Below are 19,025 nucleotides of genomic sequence, written 5' to 3'. Positions count from 1 at the left end.
AAATGGTTCAGCCTGTGAAAGTCTGGAAGACAAGTTTGGAGACGGTAATTAGATTTCTCTCAGGTGTCTTTCTCCTGGTCATTGACGTCTTATTCACCCTGAGTTGCTCCCATATTTATCCTTGAACAACTGTGCTCTGTCTGTGGAGCGTGGCTCATGTGAAATCTGTGCATAACGTGATGCCGTTGTGCTCCGTCTGTGAATGTGTCTACAACAAAATGTAAGCAAGTTTATAGCTGCTCTGATCAATATTTTTACATTACTGACTGGTCAAATGAATATGCATTACATGAGAGGTGTCACTGGTAGTAATGAACCCACAGAGAGTCATCACCAGGCTGGATTTCCTCTCCGGTCTTCAGTTCAGTGTTTTGGTCTCAGGACCTGCAGCTTTACTGTTATGGTTCATTCCTCTCGCTCTCATCAGCGTCACTCCATCGTGTTTTTGGGTTGTCTGTCCGTCCATCTGTCCCATTTTCGTGAACATGATATCTCAAGAATACCTTCATCCGCTTGGACTCAAGGATGAACTGAATATATTTTGGATAAAATGTTTTTTCTATACAGGTGAGTTGACATAGTTATGGGCTGCATCAAATTTTCATTTTCTCCTTATTCTTACACAACAATTATGAACTGGGAAATAAATCTAATATTGAAAAGTTTATCTATCATTAAACAGTCCAAAGATGAACCTAAGCTCCTTTAGATATCAGAAGATTCTCTGTATCTTTAGACTCTGCCGTGCTGCAGAGAGAAGGTGAATAAATCCTCTCACCTGTGTGTCCTTGTTCAGTAGCCGTTAAATTGAAGCTCACTGTACCAGCATCAGTATTAAAATGTTCCAGTCAGTACCCAGCTGTAGCCACCATTCAGTAAACGGCTTGATTTATCAAGGAATAAGACTAGTTGAAGTGACATGACGTGATGCAGGTTCTCCTGTGAGACAGAAAAGCTTCAGTCACGTCCACAGTGTTTCAGGTATTGTGGTCGGCTTCAGCCTCAAGGTCACAGAGTCAAGTGTGTGTTAGGTACTATTAGGTAGTTACACTTCAAGGGACCATAAGGATGTGCTCTGATCATGTGTGAAAACCTGGTTGTGTCTGCTCCTCTGAGACTGACCCCGTTAGACATCTCATGACGTGATAATAGGACTTCTGGACATAGAGGCTTGAGACCAAGTGGGATTCTTTCAATTTTGGTATCAGTGCATCCACTGTACAACCATAAAACCATAAGGGAGATATTCTCTGAGACACTACATTTTCCTGATGATTTTAGTATATTGAGGAAAGAAGTAATAACACAGCAACAAGATATCCACTCCTCCTTTTCTCTCACTCTTTCTTACTTTACACCCTCCTTAGTTATGCTGACCATGCTGGTGTAAAAGCTTTTCAGGACCGGGAGGGATTGGATTAAAGTGTAAAGTGGATTCCTTGGCAAATCGATTAGAGCTGTAACAGTGAACTGGAGCTTCTCAGATATTCCAACCTTTCCCCTAATGCGTTAAAGGTCCTGCACACCCACACAGGTGTTTTCAGGCCGATTAAACCTCCGCTCAGGTTAGAGGAAAACCCTCAGAAATTACAAAGTGCCATTAAAGTCTGCATACAAACAGAACACGTATAAGTTGGTGTGAGTGTACCAAAACTAACAGCACAATTCTGGAAAATGTCAACCAACCACAGTGGGTACAAACGTCAAACTCAATCAACATCTTCCTCGCTTGGGTTTTTGCAATGAATGTAACACACACAATATACATAATTTACTTGTTTTTCAAACAGAAGCTAGAAACTTACTAGTTAACTGGCAATTATGACAATTCTAAGAGTTACAGAAGGCAAAAACATGAATATCCACCACTTCACATTGTTTCAATCATTTTTCTTTTCTTTAAACACAGGAACATGTAACTTATTTAGCTGGTTTTCTCATCTTTTTTCTGCAGCTGCTGCCCTGCACTTTTTTTTTTTTTGATGTTTTTCTACTTTGTTGAAAGTGCATCTTCCGTTAGCAAAGTTGCAGACGTTTGCTAACCAATCAATTTCCAGTCCAAGAAGTTCCTGCATCATCAAAAAATAGCAGAAAGTGAGCTTACAGTAGATGCAAGGCAGCTTAATTGAAAATAAAGTGCTCATAATAGCAGGGTAGTCCTCCTCCCCCTCACGGCTCTGGCCTGTCCCCCTAACTCCCTTCACTACCACCTTCCTTCACTTGTAATTGTGATTACGTTTATCAATCAGTCTGAGCCTTTTATCCAAGTGAAGTTGCTCCTCAGATGTTCATCCATGATCACATCTCTTCTGATCTCTTTCCAAAGTCGGCCTCTTGTTTTTCCCACAGGCTGGACCTTAATTAATTTATCTTCATATCGTCAACTAAACCACATATAAGAACCTAAAGGACACCTGGAACTGAAGCCATCAATCTACAACAAGTAAGAACTTTTATGTTTTCTCATATTTTTTCATGTGTGACCAGGGGAGTTTCAGGCTGATTTTATTTATATGGTGTTTATATTTATATGATCAGAAACCAATGACACAGATGCCAGAGTTACTAATTACCTGTGAATATGACCCTGGAAAAAATGTCCATTTGAAGAGGTTTATTAGTGACATAGTTAGATCCATTTTTATTATCAATATATATGAGTTATGCATTAAGAGGGAGACATTTTTTGTGAGCAAAGCAAAAAATACCAAGGTTTTGCTTTTCCAGCAGCATTCTCTCCCTGTGTATTCCACAGAGCTTTCTGATTAATATTGATCACTGTGTTTAGTTTTTCCTCAGAATAAATAATCATTCCTTCTTCCAGTTCTGTAAGCTTTCCCCATACTGCAGTGTAGCCCAAGCAATAAGACACCTGTGTCAGTGCAGTTGGACTGTAGTGAGTTTTTCGTAAGAACGGAGAGACAGCGGCTCTCACGCAGACTGAATTGAAGGAGCTAAATGTATTTATTAGTTTATTTGGTGAGTGCATAAAATAAATTCAATTCTGCTGCTGAGCAAGTTGAGATCAAATAGAAAGTATTTGCAGGAAAAGATGGCGAAGGTGTGTCGAGTTCTATCATATTACGAATTACATATTCTCATTTGACAAATGCATTACCAAATGTATTGTTATGATACTATGATATATGCCTGTGTCCGCTTTCCATTTGTTACTTAGAAACTTACCTCCCAGTATTGCAGATTTTCAATGTAAGCTAAAGGCTATACAGCAGAGAAACAAAGTGTACATTGAGCAGTATGTTAATATTTTCCTTGGTACCTGACATGAAATAATGAGACTGTAATACAGTTTCGCTGTGTATCGCTACATGCCACATAATGTATATGTAAAAACTGCATCGATCGATATTCTTTTGTTATATGAAATGCCACACCTTTTCAATTCAATTCAATTCAATTCAATTTTATTTGTATAGCCCAATATCACAACAGAGTGTCTCATAGTGCTTTACAAAGTTCACTGAAATAAACAAGTGTTTTGATTCTTGTGAAGAAAAATTGTTGCCAACTCATCTTGCTCAGGGGTGTGTCAAATATTTCATCCAATAAGAGGTGATAGATCTGCAGATCAACTGTGCAACACAGTGCAATGTTGTGGATTTGGCTGGCAGAGCGCAAAAAATGAACACGTGAAAACTTGTGAAACTTGAAAAGTGAGAAAATCTATCTTATCTATCTTATTTCATTTCAAATTTAATTTTCCGACATTTGACGTCTTGTCCTGCACCTTAGCTTGCTGAACGAGCCACCAAACGAACGAACGTCACGGAAAGCCGCAGTGCTGCTGTTAGTTTGCAGGCTGAGTGGCTAATTAGCTGGTCAGCTGCACATTAAACAGGCTGTAAACGTAAAGTGAAAACATCCCTTCAGGCCTTTTAAAAGCTGGTGTGTTCTTTACTCTTCAGTGCCAGTAACAACATGCTGTCTGCTGATATCTTGAAGCCACAGCGCAAGTTTGTTTTCTTTGCCTCTAACTCCCCTGCTGGAGCTCAGCCTGCCAGCTGCTGTCAGTCAAACCGAACCATCCAGCTGTCAGATGTGATGTTTACACACTTATGTGCTCATACGTATTAGAATGAGTCTGAATGAGTCTTTTTCTATATTCAAATAGCCTCCGGCCAGACATGTGTTTTGCTGACAGCTTCAACAGCCTCATCACTCAGTAACCTCCAACCACATCAGTCAGCTAATGGGGTCACTCAAACCTCCGATCCCAGCAACCTGTTCCTGAGTCATGGTCTGTCACAATGTCTACCGCGAACTCCCTTCTCACATGTACAAACAGCACAGATCTCAGTCAAACCACTTTTCTCTGAATGTTCCTCACCATCACATGTTAGTGTCACACAGGTGTCGGGACTTCTCTGATCCCCAGCTTGTTTCAGCTGTCCTTAATTCTGCCTGCTTGCAAAATGACACGTTACAAATGCAGGTTTCTCTGTCCTCACAGCTAATGAATATATTTCTGTTCAGTCACTCTCAGTGGTGGCTGCCAGGGTAGTGTGCCAGGGCAACATATGCAGGATGAACCGCGTTATTGTTTAGAAAGGAACTTGGACTTGGAATTGGAGATGGTACAAGTAACAGGACAAGGTCATCCATGAGCAATAATTAGTTACTTTCCACTGCTGATTGGGGTAGACTTTATTGAACCCCACCCCAGCCTGACCTTTGTGGTCAGGCGCAGCAACATTAATTCTATCAAGAGACAACAAACAAAAGCTTTATCCACAAAAAAATTTAAAAGGTTTAAATTCGAACCTTTCATTCTGAAACAAGAGTTACTTTTATGATTCACCAATCAGTGCATAAGCTGCTCAGCATCAAATTCCTGTCTGTGTTTCCTTTAAAATGCCTGTTTAGCTGAGTAACAGACTAATGTATTTGATCTCCATAGACAGCGGCGGTTGGCTCTGACTGAGCAATACTAAAGCATCTTGGGTATTCGCCCACTTGGCTTCATAATCTTAGACACAGTGTGTGTCTCTTCTGAGAAAAAAAAAAGAATGTAAATGAACATATTTCTCCTTCAAATAATGGCAAATATAGAAAGTATTCTCAGTGATCATAATGCAAAATGAACACAGCAATGTTTAGTCATAGCAACATATAGCAAAATGTGTTTGTTTTGTTGTTTGATATAAGTCTTGTCATTAAAGAACATCTGTTCCCATGTTTTGGTCAGCTGTTTAGTAGAATGTTTAGAATAGTGCTAAAAGTATAAAGAAAGTAACTAAGAAACAGTCTTGAAGACTTTTTCATTTTTCACGGTGACACTTATGGCATTAACTTCTTATAGTGTCTGTTGGCAGTTTGGTACATCTGAAGGTTGAATTTGTGTCTTTTTCTTTGGGAGAAGTTTCATGTCCGTAGTCATCGATCTTGTCTTTGTTTGTTCGGCCATGGTAACCGTTTACTCACAGTGCTAGCAGGGACCAGAGTCTGTTGTGTTAGCTCCGCCTACCCATTCTGGTGGACCAATCACTGCTGGCCAATGAAACAAACTACTTGTGATTTTTGCAGAGAATGTCGCCACCTACACCCAATGCGTGATACCTCAAAGGCAAGAGCTTTCATCAGTGACCATTATGTCACCTCATTTGGCGATAGACAGTTTATGTACATGAAAATCTTTTTAGATTAATGCTTTAAACTACGCTTTTGTTTTATTGGGCTAACTGTTATATATTACACAGAGAGTGGATGATAATTGTTGTAGAGATTTGGAGAGATATAATTAATCTAATAACACCAATGCACTTATCCACTTATCCACACTTATCCTGCACACACACAGACACAAACTCACAGAGAAAGAAAGAGAGCAGCAGCAGTTCTGTCAAGCAGCTTGTGAAGAGGATGGGATATTGAGAGCAGGGAGAAGGGTGGCTGAGCTGGCCTCCCTCTGCAGAGTCGGCAGTGTGACACCAATCAGACCTCGATGAATCTCAAACATTGATCCGCTGCACATACAGTTAATTCACAGGCGAAAACTGTATGTAGTATGAACACACAAGCTGGTCTAATGGAAGTCTGGAGAAACAGAATAAATCCAAAACCTGGCTGTAGCCTCATCATCATCATCACCATCATCATCATTATCTCTGCCTTCATCTGTGCTGCTCTCACTTTAATTCACTCCCTCTCACTCTCTCTCTATAGTCAGTTTGATTGAATATCTTTTTTCTCCCGTGAGCACAGCAACAGCCTCCCTCCTCACTCACACTCCAGACACACTCACACACACACACACACACACACACACACACACACACACACACACACTCCCTGTATGCGGCTGCCTGAACTCATGAAACACTCTGCATGAGGCGACCGGTACTCTGGATTCTTATGATCCTTCATTTTGAGGTAAGCACATGGGCTGGACTGTAAGGCGCGCCGGTCAGCACTGTACATCTTGTGGACCCCGAGGGACTATAAGTGATGACAAAATGGGATCACTATGGTTCAGTTGCAGCAGCAGCGGCGGCATTATTGGCACTTAATGCAAACATTATTATGACTTCCTTTTGTCTGGTGGTGTACAATGTGTCTGGCATTCTGTGTAACTGTCTGAGGTGGGTATACGGTAGATAATCTGCATATTAGATGCTTCAGTGTGATGTTTCCTGTGTGGTAATATTTTGGTTGCTGTTAGATGAGCAGTGTTTCTGATGGTCTTTTTAACTGTGTAGTTGTGCTGGATTATGCTACAATAATGTATTTGGATCATTGAGTTCTTTCAGTAATATATGAACTACAAGTGCATTATTACTCACATGGACAATCACACATCTATTCTTGTCTCTTGCTCATTTTTCATGCTTATTTTACAGATTTATGTAGGAACAAGGCATTTTAAGCAATCTGCTAGCTAGACACTGCTGACTTATGGCTGAAATTTGTGTAATTTAGTAAGTGGACGCTGCCTTTGTGGATTCCCAGCAGCTATAAAACCGTTTGTGGAGCAAGTGTATATTTTGTTGTCACAGTGTGACAGTTTATTGCTCTAATTTTGGATCAAGACCAGCAAATCTGCTGACTAAAAGACTGCAGTCCAGAACTTTAGCAGCTTGTTTTCGTGTTATTTTATTCTGGCTTGAAGTCAAGAGATGCAGAGGGAATGGCTCTTGGATGAAATACTTCCCTCTTAAAACCTTTCTGAAATGTCCAGGACAGAAAGTGTCTGACACATTTATCAGTTTCTCAACTCCATTGCTTTAAGAAGGTACAAATGCATCCAAGCGCAGAGCGTTGGCTCCAGTTTCAGTTTTAAATGAGAGTGCGCTCTTGGTTTGGGCCAACAGTGACCGACATCATAACACCAAACCAGGTTTCACAGCTGGACGTCACACATCTAAACCTCTAATTTTATAAGATAATAAGATACAAAGATCTCTGAAGTTCATATCTGCACGTTACCATGTTTCCTCTCCAGCTGCGTATCAGCATCACCTAAGGGAAATAAACTTCATCTTCAATGAGACATCGTTTTTTTTTATCCAAAGTGACAAATCCCCCTTTTGGTTGGAAGATGGGATAACGTGCACCCTGTTGGCTTAGGTGTCACCTCACCTTGTTGTTGTGCTGTTTCCTCATCGTCCTCACTACTGACGGCTATTTTCTATTTTTGAGATGTTCTTTTCTTATTCAGTCATTGATGTAAATCCTGTGAATGTTGAATTAAAAATAAGTGGCTCTGTGTAGTGTCCCCACCTTCAGAGTGTGAGGTGGACGGCCTCCCCAGTGGTTACGGATCCAGGGACTCCATCCTCAGGCCTAGAGCGAAGAGGGACTGGAAAAGACGAAGGCGTGGGCAACTAGGGCGGGTTAGCAGGTAAGATTCACTGTCATGGGTGCACCTGTCTGCATATTCATGACACGGATCATTTATGTTTCATAGCAGCAATCATATCTGCTCCGAGTGTCAGGCTGATCAGGGGACGGACATTTTTACCATTTTTTCCTTGCATTTACAGTGTGTCAGCAGTGTGGTGAGACCTGAGTCCATTTAAAGCCTCATGTGCAGCTAATTGTCTGGCTTCTGCAGGCGTGTATGCAGCTGTGGTTACTGTCAGGCGCTGCGGTCAGGACTAAACCCTTGTGCTGGTGTGGTTGCTGATGTTTCAGCTGCAGCAGCTGGGATTCAGGCCACACCGGCGCTGAGGCTGGCAGAGAGAAACAGCAGGCTACCTTTGGACTGGGCGGAGGCGCAGCCATGCGGTGCTCCACTCTGCTCGGCATCCTCACGGGGGTGCTTCTCTACTTGGTGCTGGGAGCTGTGGTGTTCCGTGCCTTGGAGGCTCCCCGAGAGGAGGGCAAGCACATGCAGCTGCAGGGAACACGCCAGGACTTCTTGCTGAACTTCACCTGCGTCGGCCCAGAAAATCTACAGAACCTTATAGAGGTACAGCTCCAGCTTTTATTTTAGAAGATTTCCAAGTGATTACAGTATCCAGAGGGTGGGGCATCATAGTGGGTAGACGACCTCTTGTGCCTCTTGTCTTCTCTCTTTATAAATGAGTTTATTATTTACACATTACAACCATTTTTGAGTCAATTTTGAGTTACCTAAAGCAGGGATTCACAAAATTTTTGTCTTGTGACCCCTTTAAGTTGCATCTGTTTTAGATGCTTCGTCACAGCTTGTGGGTTTGACATGAGTTGTGAGCAATTACATCAAATATGATTTTCCTTCTCCTGAGGAAGTAAACATATTAAGTATTTTGCAAAAAAAAGCGAACATACCGTGCTATCACTTAAATCGTCTTGTGACCCCATAAATTTACTCTGGGTGCTGTTTTGCTGTTTTAGGGTCCTGAACCTGACGTTGGGAAACACTGAAGAGTGATCAACACAACTTGCGACCGACTAAAAAGCCACTGTGTTTCTTTAAAAAAATCAATTTTGTAGTTAGTTTGTAGTTAGATAAAATACCATAAATTCAACATGTGAAATTTAAACTGAAGCTGATGATTTTATGTAAGATTTTCTTTCTGCTTCCGTCCAAGACACGACAGGGTCTCAGTATGTGAACTGTGCTGAGTCTAAAGTCACAGCTTGTTGTTATTTATACATAAACAAAATCCTACCGGGATGTGAATCTTAGAGACTGACCACCTCTTGGGGCTAAAAATATATTTTGGCCTGGTGTCTGACGGATCACATTTTATATTCATGGAGAACTTGTTGGACTGCGACAATAAAACGGCTCGTATTTAGTCTGTTTTGTGGATCCTCGCAGTGACCCCTCAGATTTGTAGTGTTGGTGCTGCTCAGTGAAGCTCTCTGGGACTCTGTGGGCCAGGAGACAGGTGTGGTCGGAGCGGCTATGTAACGATGGGTAGGCTTAAGTGTGTGTGTGTGTGTGTGTGTGAATGAAAGCTGATCCATGCATAGGTTGAACGTTATGAGCACGTTGGCAACCGCGCTGTGATCCCGAGACGTTTGTCCTCGCTCCAGAATGAAAGCCGGCGGAGTCATCTATGGATGTCATTTGCAAAAAGGTTACAGGGACAGAAGGACATGGGAGGAGTAAACGCCGGCCACATTTTGGTTTTGATTATTTAAATCACTAATCCTTTACATCCTGTTTACTGATTAAAGACTGACTGGATAATGAGGATATAATGTATTATGGTTGATAATATTAGCAGTGAATGGATGATTAATATGGAGCCCTTGAGTGTTCTAAAGTAACCACATAAAAATACATTATATGAATATTGTATATATAAATAACCCACAATTCTTGATTATGCTATTTCATCATTAATTTTCATTCAAACTTTATTTACTTACAGACCCCTCTTTTCAGCCAATCACATGGCCTCTTACTGCCTCTTAAATTAGTTCAATATCAGACAACCAAATGTAGCCAACTAAATAACAATAATTAAATCATATTTTAATAAGTTTTAATAATTTCTTTAGTTATCTCCCAAAATAATGTTTCAGTTTTACCTCACACACTTTATATGACAATTTTATGATTACTTATTACTTATTTTAGAAAATGAAAACAGAGATAGACACAGATAAAAGCAACGAGAGTGAATGATTAAATTCAGGACACTGTCCACCAACTCATTCATCTTAAAGGAAAATTTGTTTATGGAAAACATCTGTTGGCTCTGAAATAAGATTCCAGTACAGTTTTTTACATGACTAGAAAAACACTATTTACGCACCCGATGATTTGATTGTATCTATTGTTATCAATCAGAAATAGAAATTATTTGGATGCTTCAATAAACTTGCACTACAGCACACTAATAAAACCCTGACAGCTCAACAGGAGTAATGGTCCTCATGAGTGAAGCAGGCAGCTGGTACAAAGTCATTCTTCAGATGTTGTTCTCTTCAACAAGCGGCATTGTGGGTCAGGTTTCTCTGAACTAGGGTCAGCTGATGTTACAACAGGTCTTCAGTAGAGTCACACTTCCTTCTTTCTATAATGTAACTTGAGAGGACACACACCACCCAATGCCACTCTGGTACAGACGTGTTTTGCACCGCTGGCTGTTCGTGTGTTTGATCGTGTGTGTGGTGATCGTACGGGACGGGTGGCTGCAGCACAGCTGGTGTGCAGGTGTGACCGTGTGGTCTGGCCACAGTTCTGGACTGTGTGTCAGGGAATAAATCACCGTAGACGCCTTTCATTACTCCCTGTGTTCTTTGGTAATACTATAACTATGAAATGCAGCTAAATTCTTTGAGCCCGTTGAGCGGTACAAATAGCTTTCACACTTCAAGTCGTTGGACCAAACCAAGGCCCTGTTATCTAAAGTCTTTACCTGTTGTTACAGTCAGTGTGATTACTATGGCTGCTTGGCCTCAGCTTGAATACACTTCTTATCAATATATTACATGTGTAGGACTAAATAAAGGTAATCTTTTTCATGTGAATCATTTTTTCAAAGATGACTTCATATAATCATCTGATTCAAAATAACTAATCATCGTATGAAAATAACAGAAAGTTTAGTTAAGTTCCTTTAAAGTTTAGTCTTCACCTCAACAGTTTTTTTTAGCAATACGTCATCTTCTTTTGATATTTCACAAACCATTACTGGAGTATTTCTTGTTCACTGCAGTCTGGACACGCCTTTTGAGCAGGCGTTGCACCACATTTGAATTTGCTGAATTATTATTACCTGTATCAGTACTACTCTACTAATGTTGAAAACATTAAAAAAAATGTCCATAGTCACACTGATATAACAATTTCCACAATATTAACTGGATGTTGTATTCCGTGGCAATATTCAGCTTTTGTCAAAAACAATAAAAGAAAAAGGTTTTGTTAGCAATACCACTGTACCTACCATCAACAGCCATCTGAGATGATTGATTGAGCAGCTTTTTAGAAAATTAATTACAAAGAGTTGAAGGACGTTTTTAGTATTTATTTACAGTGTAAAGTAAAAAACATATATAAATACAAACATGCCACATGTCTGCTAACTTCCTGGAGGGAAGCCACTAGGTTTAGTGACGTACAACTAATCTCACCACTCAAAATGGGCTCCACCAAATGCTAATTTGGGAGTTTGGCACACTACTGGCTGTGTTTACACTACAGTAATTAGCAGCTTCAGCAAATCAATCAGTTTTCCCAAGTGAGTTGGGACAGAGGTGCAGCGGTGTCAGGGAACAGACAGGATCAAGCAGACACCGCCCTGCTGTCTCTGTGACCAGAAACCTCTAATCCAGCAGAAGTAATACTGTCTGCTGGGACCAGGCACAATCACAACTTCATCATAGTCAACTTTAAATTCAGACCAAACAAATGTCTTCGAGTACCAACGGACGCAAAACAGATAATTAGATCAGGCAATTAGATTACGTGTGCTGGCAGTGGTTCGATACACTTGGTAAAGAATGGAGCTGTCACAGCTGTACATCACCAACCGCTTCTTCGTCGCTGAGGTCCTGCCAACATCACTGGAAGACCTAAAGCCCTACGTTTGGCTGTAGAGTAATACACTGACTGGACTGAAAACTAATTAGGCAATAAAAAGAAACTTGTGCTCATGTGTGCTCATTACATATCAGTGAGTGGACTGTTTCACACTCAGACCACTAAACTCTTCTCTACTCCACATCCTAGGAGGTGGTGGAGGCCGTCAGTGCAGGGGTGGATCCCAACAGCAACTTCACCTTTGTCAGCCAGTGGGATCTCGCCAGTGCCTTTTTTTTCTCAGGGACAATCATCACGACCATCGGTGGGTGTCCAGCAGAACCATTAGATGAAATATTTATTTCATTTCTGACCCGTTTGTCTCCAAATCAACTGCTCTTCCTCCACCTCGTGTCCAGGTTTTGGAAACATCTCCCCCAAGACAGAAGGAGGGCAGCTGTTCTGCATATTCTACGCCCTGGTGGGAATCCCGATGTTTGGTATCCTGCTGGCTGGAGTCGGAGACCATCTGGGTACTGGGCTGAGGAAAACTGTTGCCAAAATAGAGACTCTCTTCCGGGTTAGACCCTAAACAGACCTTTCAGTGTTCTCCTTGCTTGCACTGTACACGTACTTCCCTTTATTTGTCTCATCCCACCGTGCTGTCTCACCCTGCTGACAGAAATGGAAAGTTAGTCCGACCATTGTGCGGGTGATCTCGGCCCTCCTGTCCATCCTGCTGGGCTGCCTGCTCTTTGTGGCTGTGCCTATCCTGGTTTTCCAAGAGGTGGAGGGGTGGACTCTCCTGGAGTCGGCCTACTTTGTAGTCATCACCCTGACAACGGTGGGCTTTGGAGACTATGTTGCAGGTACACCAGCATCATCATGTTACTAATAGCGTCCCCCTGAGCCATTGTGTCTGGGTTTTCCTGGAGCCCCACATCACCAAATCCGCCCCTCCCCTGTCTGCATGCAGAGATGAGAGTGAGGTCACGTCAGAGCTGAACTTGAGTTAAACCAGAGGGGCTCATCAGAGGATGAGGTGCATGAGATGTCTGATCAGTGCACCGACACATTCCCATTAAACAGCTTTTTCTTAAAAAGCAGCCTGTGCACGCCGCTGATGGTTTGTCATCCCTGGACATGCTTCAATACACAGATCAATAAACATTTACTCAGGACATTTCCCTGTCTGTGCGAGGCAGCTGAAGTGAAAACACTGTTTCTGCTGCAGCCTAATTTGTTAATATCTGACTTGCTTTTGAATCATTTTTGTTTTTTCATTGAATGTATTGTTCTGCAGATGAGCAGCTGGTATGACTTAATTAGTCATCCATAAATATAACTATCAGCTGTAATGCACTGAGCTCAGTTAGCACAGGCAATTTTCATTTACCTCATAAATTATTCAGCGTTTTTTACTTGTAAGAGGTGAATTATTGATCGTGAGATCTGCTGTATAGTACCTCCTATCTTAAATGTTTATTTACTCCACAGAAAAGAGTGGATGGCTGTATGAGCACATTCTACTACTGCTTACTGTGTGTTTGTGTCCTCTCAAAGGGGACTCTGGAAACGAGGGGAGTGACCACTGGTATAAGCCTTTGGTGTGGTTCTGGATCCTGCTGGGTCTTGCCTACTTTGCATCCATCCTGACGATGATTGGTAACTGGCTCCGGGTTCTGTCTAAGAAGACCAGAGCTGAGGTACTTCCTCTCCTCCTCTCTTGTCTGTTTCATCATGTCTTGTCTCTACCACTTCCTGTCCATCACGTCTGGTTTTACCCGCTTCTCTTAGATGGAGGAACTCCGAGCCCACGCCACTGACTGGACTCAAAACATCCAGAATATGTCGGTGGATTTTCGCATTCCGGGAAAAATTGATGACCCCTTCAAAAGGCGTAGGCGAAAGCGCCGCCACGGCCCTCGCAGCCACGGCCACAGTGTGTCAGCGAACGGGGGCCCTGAGGGGAAAGAAGAGCAGAATGAGAGCCACACAGAGTCCGGATCTTCCTCCTCTTCCTCCTCCTCCTCTAACGAATCGGGGTCTGGATCAGAAATTGACTCTCAGGTCACTCAGACAGAAAGAGTGCCTGAAGAAAAACCTGTAGAGCCTGAAAAGGAGAAAACACCTCCAGACCCCCACCTGTCTCAGCCTCTAGACTACTTCGGGGAGAACCTTGCCTTCATTGACGAGTCCTCAGATGCTCAGAGCGGTAAGCTACATTTGGATCCTCTGCTGGATACAACAAAACCCAACTCTGGGCGCTCCCGTCAGCCCAAGAGGAGACGCCAGAGAAGGCCTGTTCCACAGAGGAGCCCCAAAATCAACCACTCCAACCCCAACAAGAAGGAGCCCAATGGAAACCCCAAACCAGTCCCAGATCTACCAGTGAAGCCTTAAGATGAAGAAGCTGAATACAGAAACTCTGCTGCTGGCACAAGTATCAACTTGAGAGATATGAGATGTGTTCCTAACCTGACAGAGGTGTAGCAATTTAAGTGTGTAGAATATGTACGGCTTACTTACAGACACTTAGGATGAAAACATGTTGCAGAAGCCTTAGCCACTTGTGGTTTGCATTTAATGCTCTTAGCATGCGAGTGTGTACGCCTCAATCAAAGAAGATCAAGTGATTTTTATGTTCCCATTACTTTCTGAGGAGTTACTGCTCTCTGCTGGGCCGGGACAGACATGCACCACCACGCCGCCTTTCACTAATCCAGACAGAGCAAGAGAACAAGAGAGAGCGAGCGGTGGAAAACCTGCCACAGCTGTGACGTGCTGAAGAGAGGCCGCTTTGGTCTGAGACGGTAACTCTTGAATCCTGCCAACAGTTAAACGGGTACTAACCAGGCTCTTGTACATTTTTGGAATGTAACCAAACTTTTTTTAAACACTGCCTACAACTATAATATTTGCATTTTGATGTCCAAATGCATTGATCCTACTGTACTGCAAATATGTAATAAAGATTTTTTTCAATTAAAACACGTTTAGCATTTTATTACAAGGTGCTGTTCCTGCCCACAAGCTTGTCTGGGAAACATGATAATAACTGTTGAACACATGTTGAATTAGAGCCCTGGTGCACTAAGAATGGCACACCCTCAATTTTCTGAGAGTCAACACTTCTAACAAGCATAATAAGGTGTATTAGGGAGAGCTGAGCCGCAGTGGGGGCTTTCAATGTTTCTCCAGAGACCAAAAACAAATCGCTCAATCTGGCTCTAATGTGGGCCCCAAACTTATTGAAGCAATGTCAGCATGCAGTTTTCACAGCTCCACTTCATGAGGATCATCTATAGACTGGAATATGGTGCCAGGTCTCATACCAGACTCCATTACTCATGTCAGATATCTTTTCAGGAGTCTGTTCTGTAGACCACTGAGCTCAGGAAGTGTCCCTTCCCTCTTGTGTGTGAACCACTTCTAGGACCAAACAACGGACCCTGGTTTTTGTCATCGAATAAAATGTCCCAGTTACTCACTTAGCGCCTAGCAGGGGTAAAAAATCACACTGCCAAGAGAAACAAGGAGAAGCCAAGGTTTAACACTGATTCCAGGTTTCTGGATGCATTTCTCACAGTTTTGTCAGTAAAATGAAGAACAGGCCTTAAGGGGAGGGAGGAAAGAGTCCGCGAGGATGAAAACATCCATGTGGCTTCAATGCTCGCTGCAGGCCAGCTGACATGGAGACATGTCAGACATGTGCTGCAGGACCTGAATACACTGCACTGCATGTATTGTACTGTACTGCACTGTGGAGGTACTGTCTAAATGCCCTTCAAGTTGTCAATATGGCCCTTTTAGCATGTGCCGCCACTCCTCAGTTGATCCATGTAAGTGATACTCTGCTGGAAACTCTACCTTGGTGTTCCTATTTGAAAATGGCACCAAGGACAAACATGATGCAGCAGCAGACTGTGGCTTTTGTTGTTGTATTTTGATTTTTTTTTTTTTTTTTAAAGAAAAGCTGATGTGCCTTTTTAGCACAAAATATCTGATATATAGAAGATGAAGTTATTACTCATTTATAATGAAGCCCACCCATCTCTCAGTGAATTAATGCAGATTTGTTCCCCTGAAAACAACCAGCAGATGGCACACACTGACCCCCCCCCCCATGACAGTCCAATATGAACTTACATGGCATTCTTTGGTACATCCATGTTCTTTTGAGTGAAACTACATTTGTGTGTTAGTGGCCATCTGAATGATATGCACTGAGACAATCTGCAGTCTCCCTTTCATCTGTCATGTTTTTAATGGTGAATAAGCAAAATGTCTTAAAGGAGCAGAAAGCAGGTGAACGTTCATCTGCCCTTTGGAAATGTGACACGTTGCTGCAGGATATCTAAAGAGAAAAGGCAGCGCTGTGGCATTGCAATCAGGAAGTCAGCGGGCAGTGATGATGTGCTGTGGCAGTGTGTGACCTTTTACTGGAGGACACACACTCAGCTGCTATAACGTCATCAGCACTGCCGCTGCAGTTCACCAGAGCTGCCGCTGGGGGGCGAAGCTGTTTGCAGCGCAGATATGGGCTACACTCCTGGCCTGGACTTAAAAGGGAAGGTCCACCCTAAATTAGTAAAAATCCAAATATCTTATTCCTGAGTGTGATCCTTCAGCTGAACAGCAACAATGATCGTGTCATTCAGATGAGTCCTGGAGCTGCTCCGTGATGGAGACATTTAGTAATTCACAAATACACACTCTGCTGGATGAGACATCTTACACAGAACCTCACAGAGTTAGTCACACCATTAAATGCAACCTGACATTATCAAGTCAGGATGCTCTGATCTCCAACACAGCAAAACAGCAGTCCATTTATTTGTAGATCCTGTCGTTGTAATCATTGTAATATAGCGCAAAGCTTTGGGATGACATTTCCCTTCAAACTTAATATAAATGCAGTAAGGAGTAAAAGCAGGTTTAAATATGGCATCAGGGGCATTTAGCTTCTGTTAGAAATAAGATTATCCCCTGTGTTCCCTTTACTCCGTGTTTGCTCATGTCACCAGTCCATTTGTTGAATCCTGTGGTTGTTCAGCTGTGGAGCAGGACAAAGTCAAACTGAGGACCACCATGCTGGAGCCCAGACCCGCTCCGTGTTCAGTCTGCAGCCCTCGACTGATGATCATTACATGCGGATCAAGGTGTTTATAGTATGGGCGGAGACTGCTGCCTATCAGTAGTGATATCTATGACTCACTAATGCAGTGCTCGGCGTTATTTGTGTCCCACGGGCACAATGCTTCCCTGATATCTATGTGTAGCCTACACCTGTCTGAGGTCACGACCTGCTGTACGGAGCACCCTGGGGACCCCAGCTGTCAGTCTCTGCTCCTCCTGTCTCCATAGCTTGAACGCATAACATCAGAGAGGCGCGTCTGCGGACAGCTGTGCTTGGAGAATCATAATGCAGTAAATCTCTAAACAGAAACCAAATCCAGCTTTCCGGATGTGGAGTGAGTCTAATGAATGTAGCATGACCGGTTTCGCCTCCAACAGGACGGTAATGCAGACTCTGCAGCAGCACGATGCAGCCCCGCAGAATTGCAGTGTCTGCAGCAGAGACTCGATGACCTTGTTTCAAGGTCGCAGTGACACTGCCGTCAGTTTTTCCTCTCATGCGCGCACCACCAAAACCCTGTCCCGAGCCACGCGCCCGCTGCATACATGTGACCACACCGACACACACACACACACACACACACACACACACACACCGCCTGGCTTTAACGCTTATTGGTTTAAACAGACTAAACTAATGATTATTGCTGGGCTCTATGGGAGAAATACCCACTTATCCAAAGTAGTAAAAAAAACAGTGACCACGGCTGTCACCTCCTCTGAGACAACTTCTCTGCTCTCTCAGCTGTTACCAGGCATGTCGGGGAGCGCACGGCAGACTATTTAGAGAAGCAGCAGGCTGCAAAAGTAAAAGCAAAAATCACTTATTGTCGTCGGCTGCTTTAAACATAAATAGCAAGAGATCTCTGACACGTGCTTGATGACACTTTTTTTAGGTAATGCATCTGGATGACCGTATTGCAGGCTATTTTTTTTTTCCAAACTACTGCCCCCTGATTGCCTCCCTTCCTCATCCCGCTGCAGTGATCTCCTGATCTCCTCTAATTGGCACCTGTCCAGATAGTGTAGTGCTGGAGTTAGCCGGGTCAGTGTCACAAGACCGACAGCATGACTACATTTTCCATAGAGGTGTGTTGCAAGTGTTCTGCAGTGTTGCAGTCCCCTAAGGATTGTGGCCTAATTTGAATTAAATATTTTATTAAAGGCTATGGAAAGTTATTTTAGAGTATAAATACCACAACAAATTGTACACCAAGGTTAATAAAAACATACATTTAAACAGGTAAAATAGTATTTAAGCACCTCTGGGAGTTTTATGTCTGTGTCAGAGGTTTTCTGCTGCAAGGACGTCTCCAGATTGGATCACGTGACACATCTGATCTGCAGACAGCTGATGTGAAATCAGAGGCAGCGGGTCTGCTTAGATATTACCTGGACCACATGAGGATTTACGTCCACTGGGTCATGTTTTTTCTTCACGGGCAGCAGGCCCTTATTTTAATGCTGATGACGCTGGTGAAGGTGCGTGCGGACGTAACGGAGACACAGCGGACGCAAATTAGGCGGAGGGAGGAGAGAAGACACGTCACTCGGCTGCATCAAGCTAGCGAGAAACAGCAAGCCGGAAACCGGAAGTCGATTAGTTCAGGCTTGTTGAAATAAAACCACGGCTTGTGTTAATTTACGTGATATTAGCAGGCGGATGACTCTGGAGGGGGTGTTGTATATTCAGGTTTTAGAAGACGACTCTCTCGTGTTAGGCCCCGTCTCGCTTTGGGACGTCGTCCGGCTCGAGGGAAGTTCCGTGAGAAGACAAACCTTTATTGTGAATTTTTTTTCTTCGACCGGAAATGCAGTGCTTCTTCTTGAAGTCTTGACGCTGATGTCCAACTACAACCTCGGTTGTGGCAGCCGAAGACGAGAATTTATAACAGCAGCGTACAGAACCGGACAGGCGGACCAGACAGTGTGTGGCCGGTTGTTATTGTCTCCTTATTACTCG

The 19,025-nt window shown here is 42.9% G+C and overlaps 1 protein-coding gene across 1 annotated transcript; it reads left to right on the top strand.

Annotated features, from left to right (window-relative positions):
- The first annotated feature begins 8,224 nt into the window (after nt 1-8,224).
- LOC139213127 (potassium channel subfamily K member 4) lies at nt 8,225-14,879 on the top strand. The gene is made up of 6 exons (XM_070843756.1): nt 8,225-8,428; nt 12,134-12,248; nt 12,343-12,503; nt 12,606-12,792; nt 13,487-13,629; nt 13,721-14,879. Exons 1-6 carry the CDS (start codon nt 8,240-8,242, stop codon nt 14,324-14,326), a joined length of 1,401 nt encoding a protein of 466 aa, XP_070699857.1. The 5' UTR covers nt 8,225-8,239; the 3' UTR covers nt 14,327-14,879.
- The last annotated feature ends 4,146 nt before the right edge of the window (nt 14,880-19,025 follow it).

Source organism: Pempheris klunzingeri, chromosome 14, assembly GCF_042242105.1.
Source record: "Pempheris klunzingeri isolate RE-2024b chromosome 14, fPemKlu1.hap1, whole genome shotgun sequence".
NCBI lineage: Eukaryota > Metazoa > Chordata > Actinopteri > Acropomatiformes > Pempheridae > Pempheris > Pempheris klunzingeri.
The sequence above is the reverse complement of the archived record's forward strand: the minus strand, read 5'-3'. Positions and strand labels throughout refer to the sequence as shown.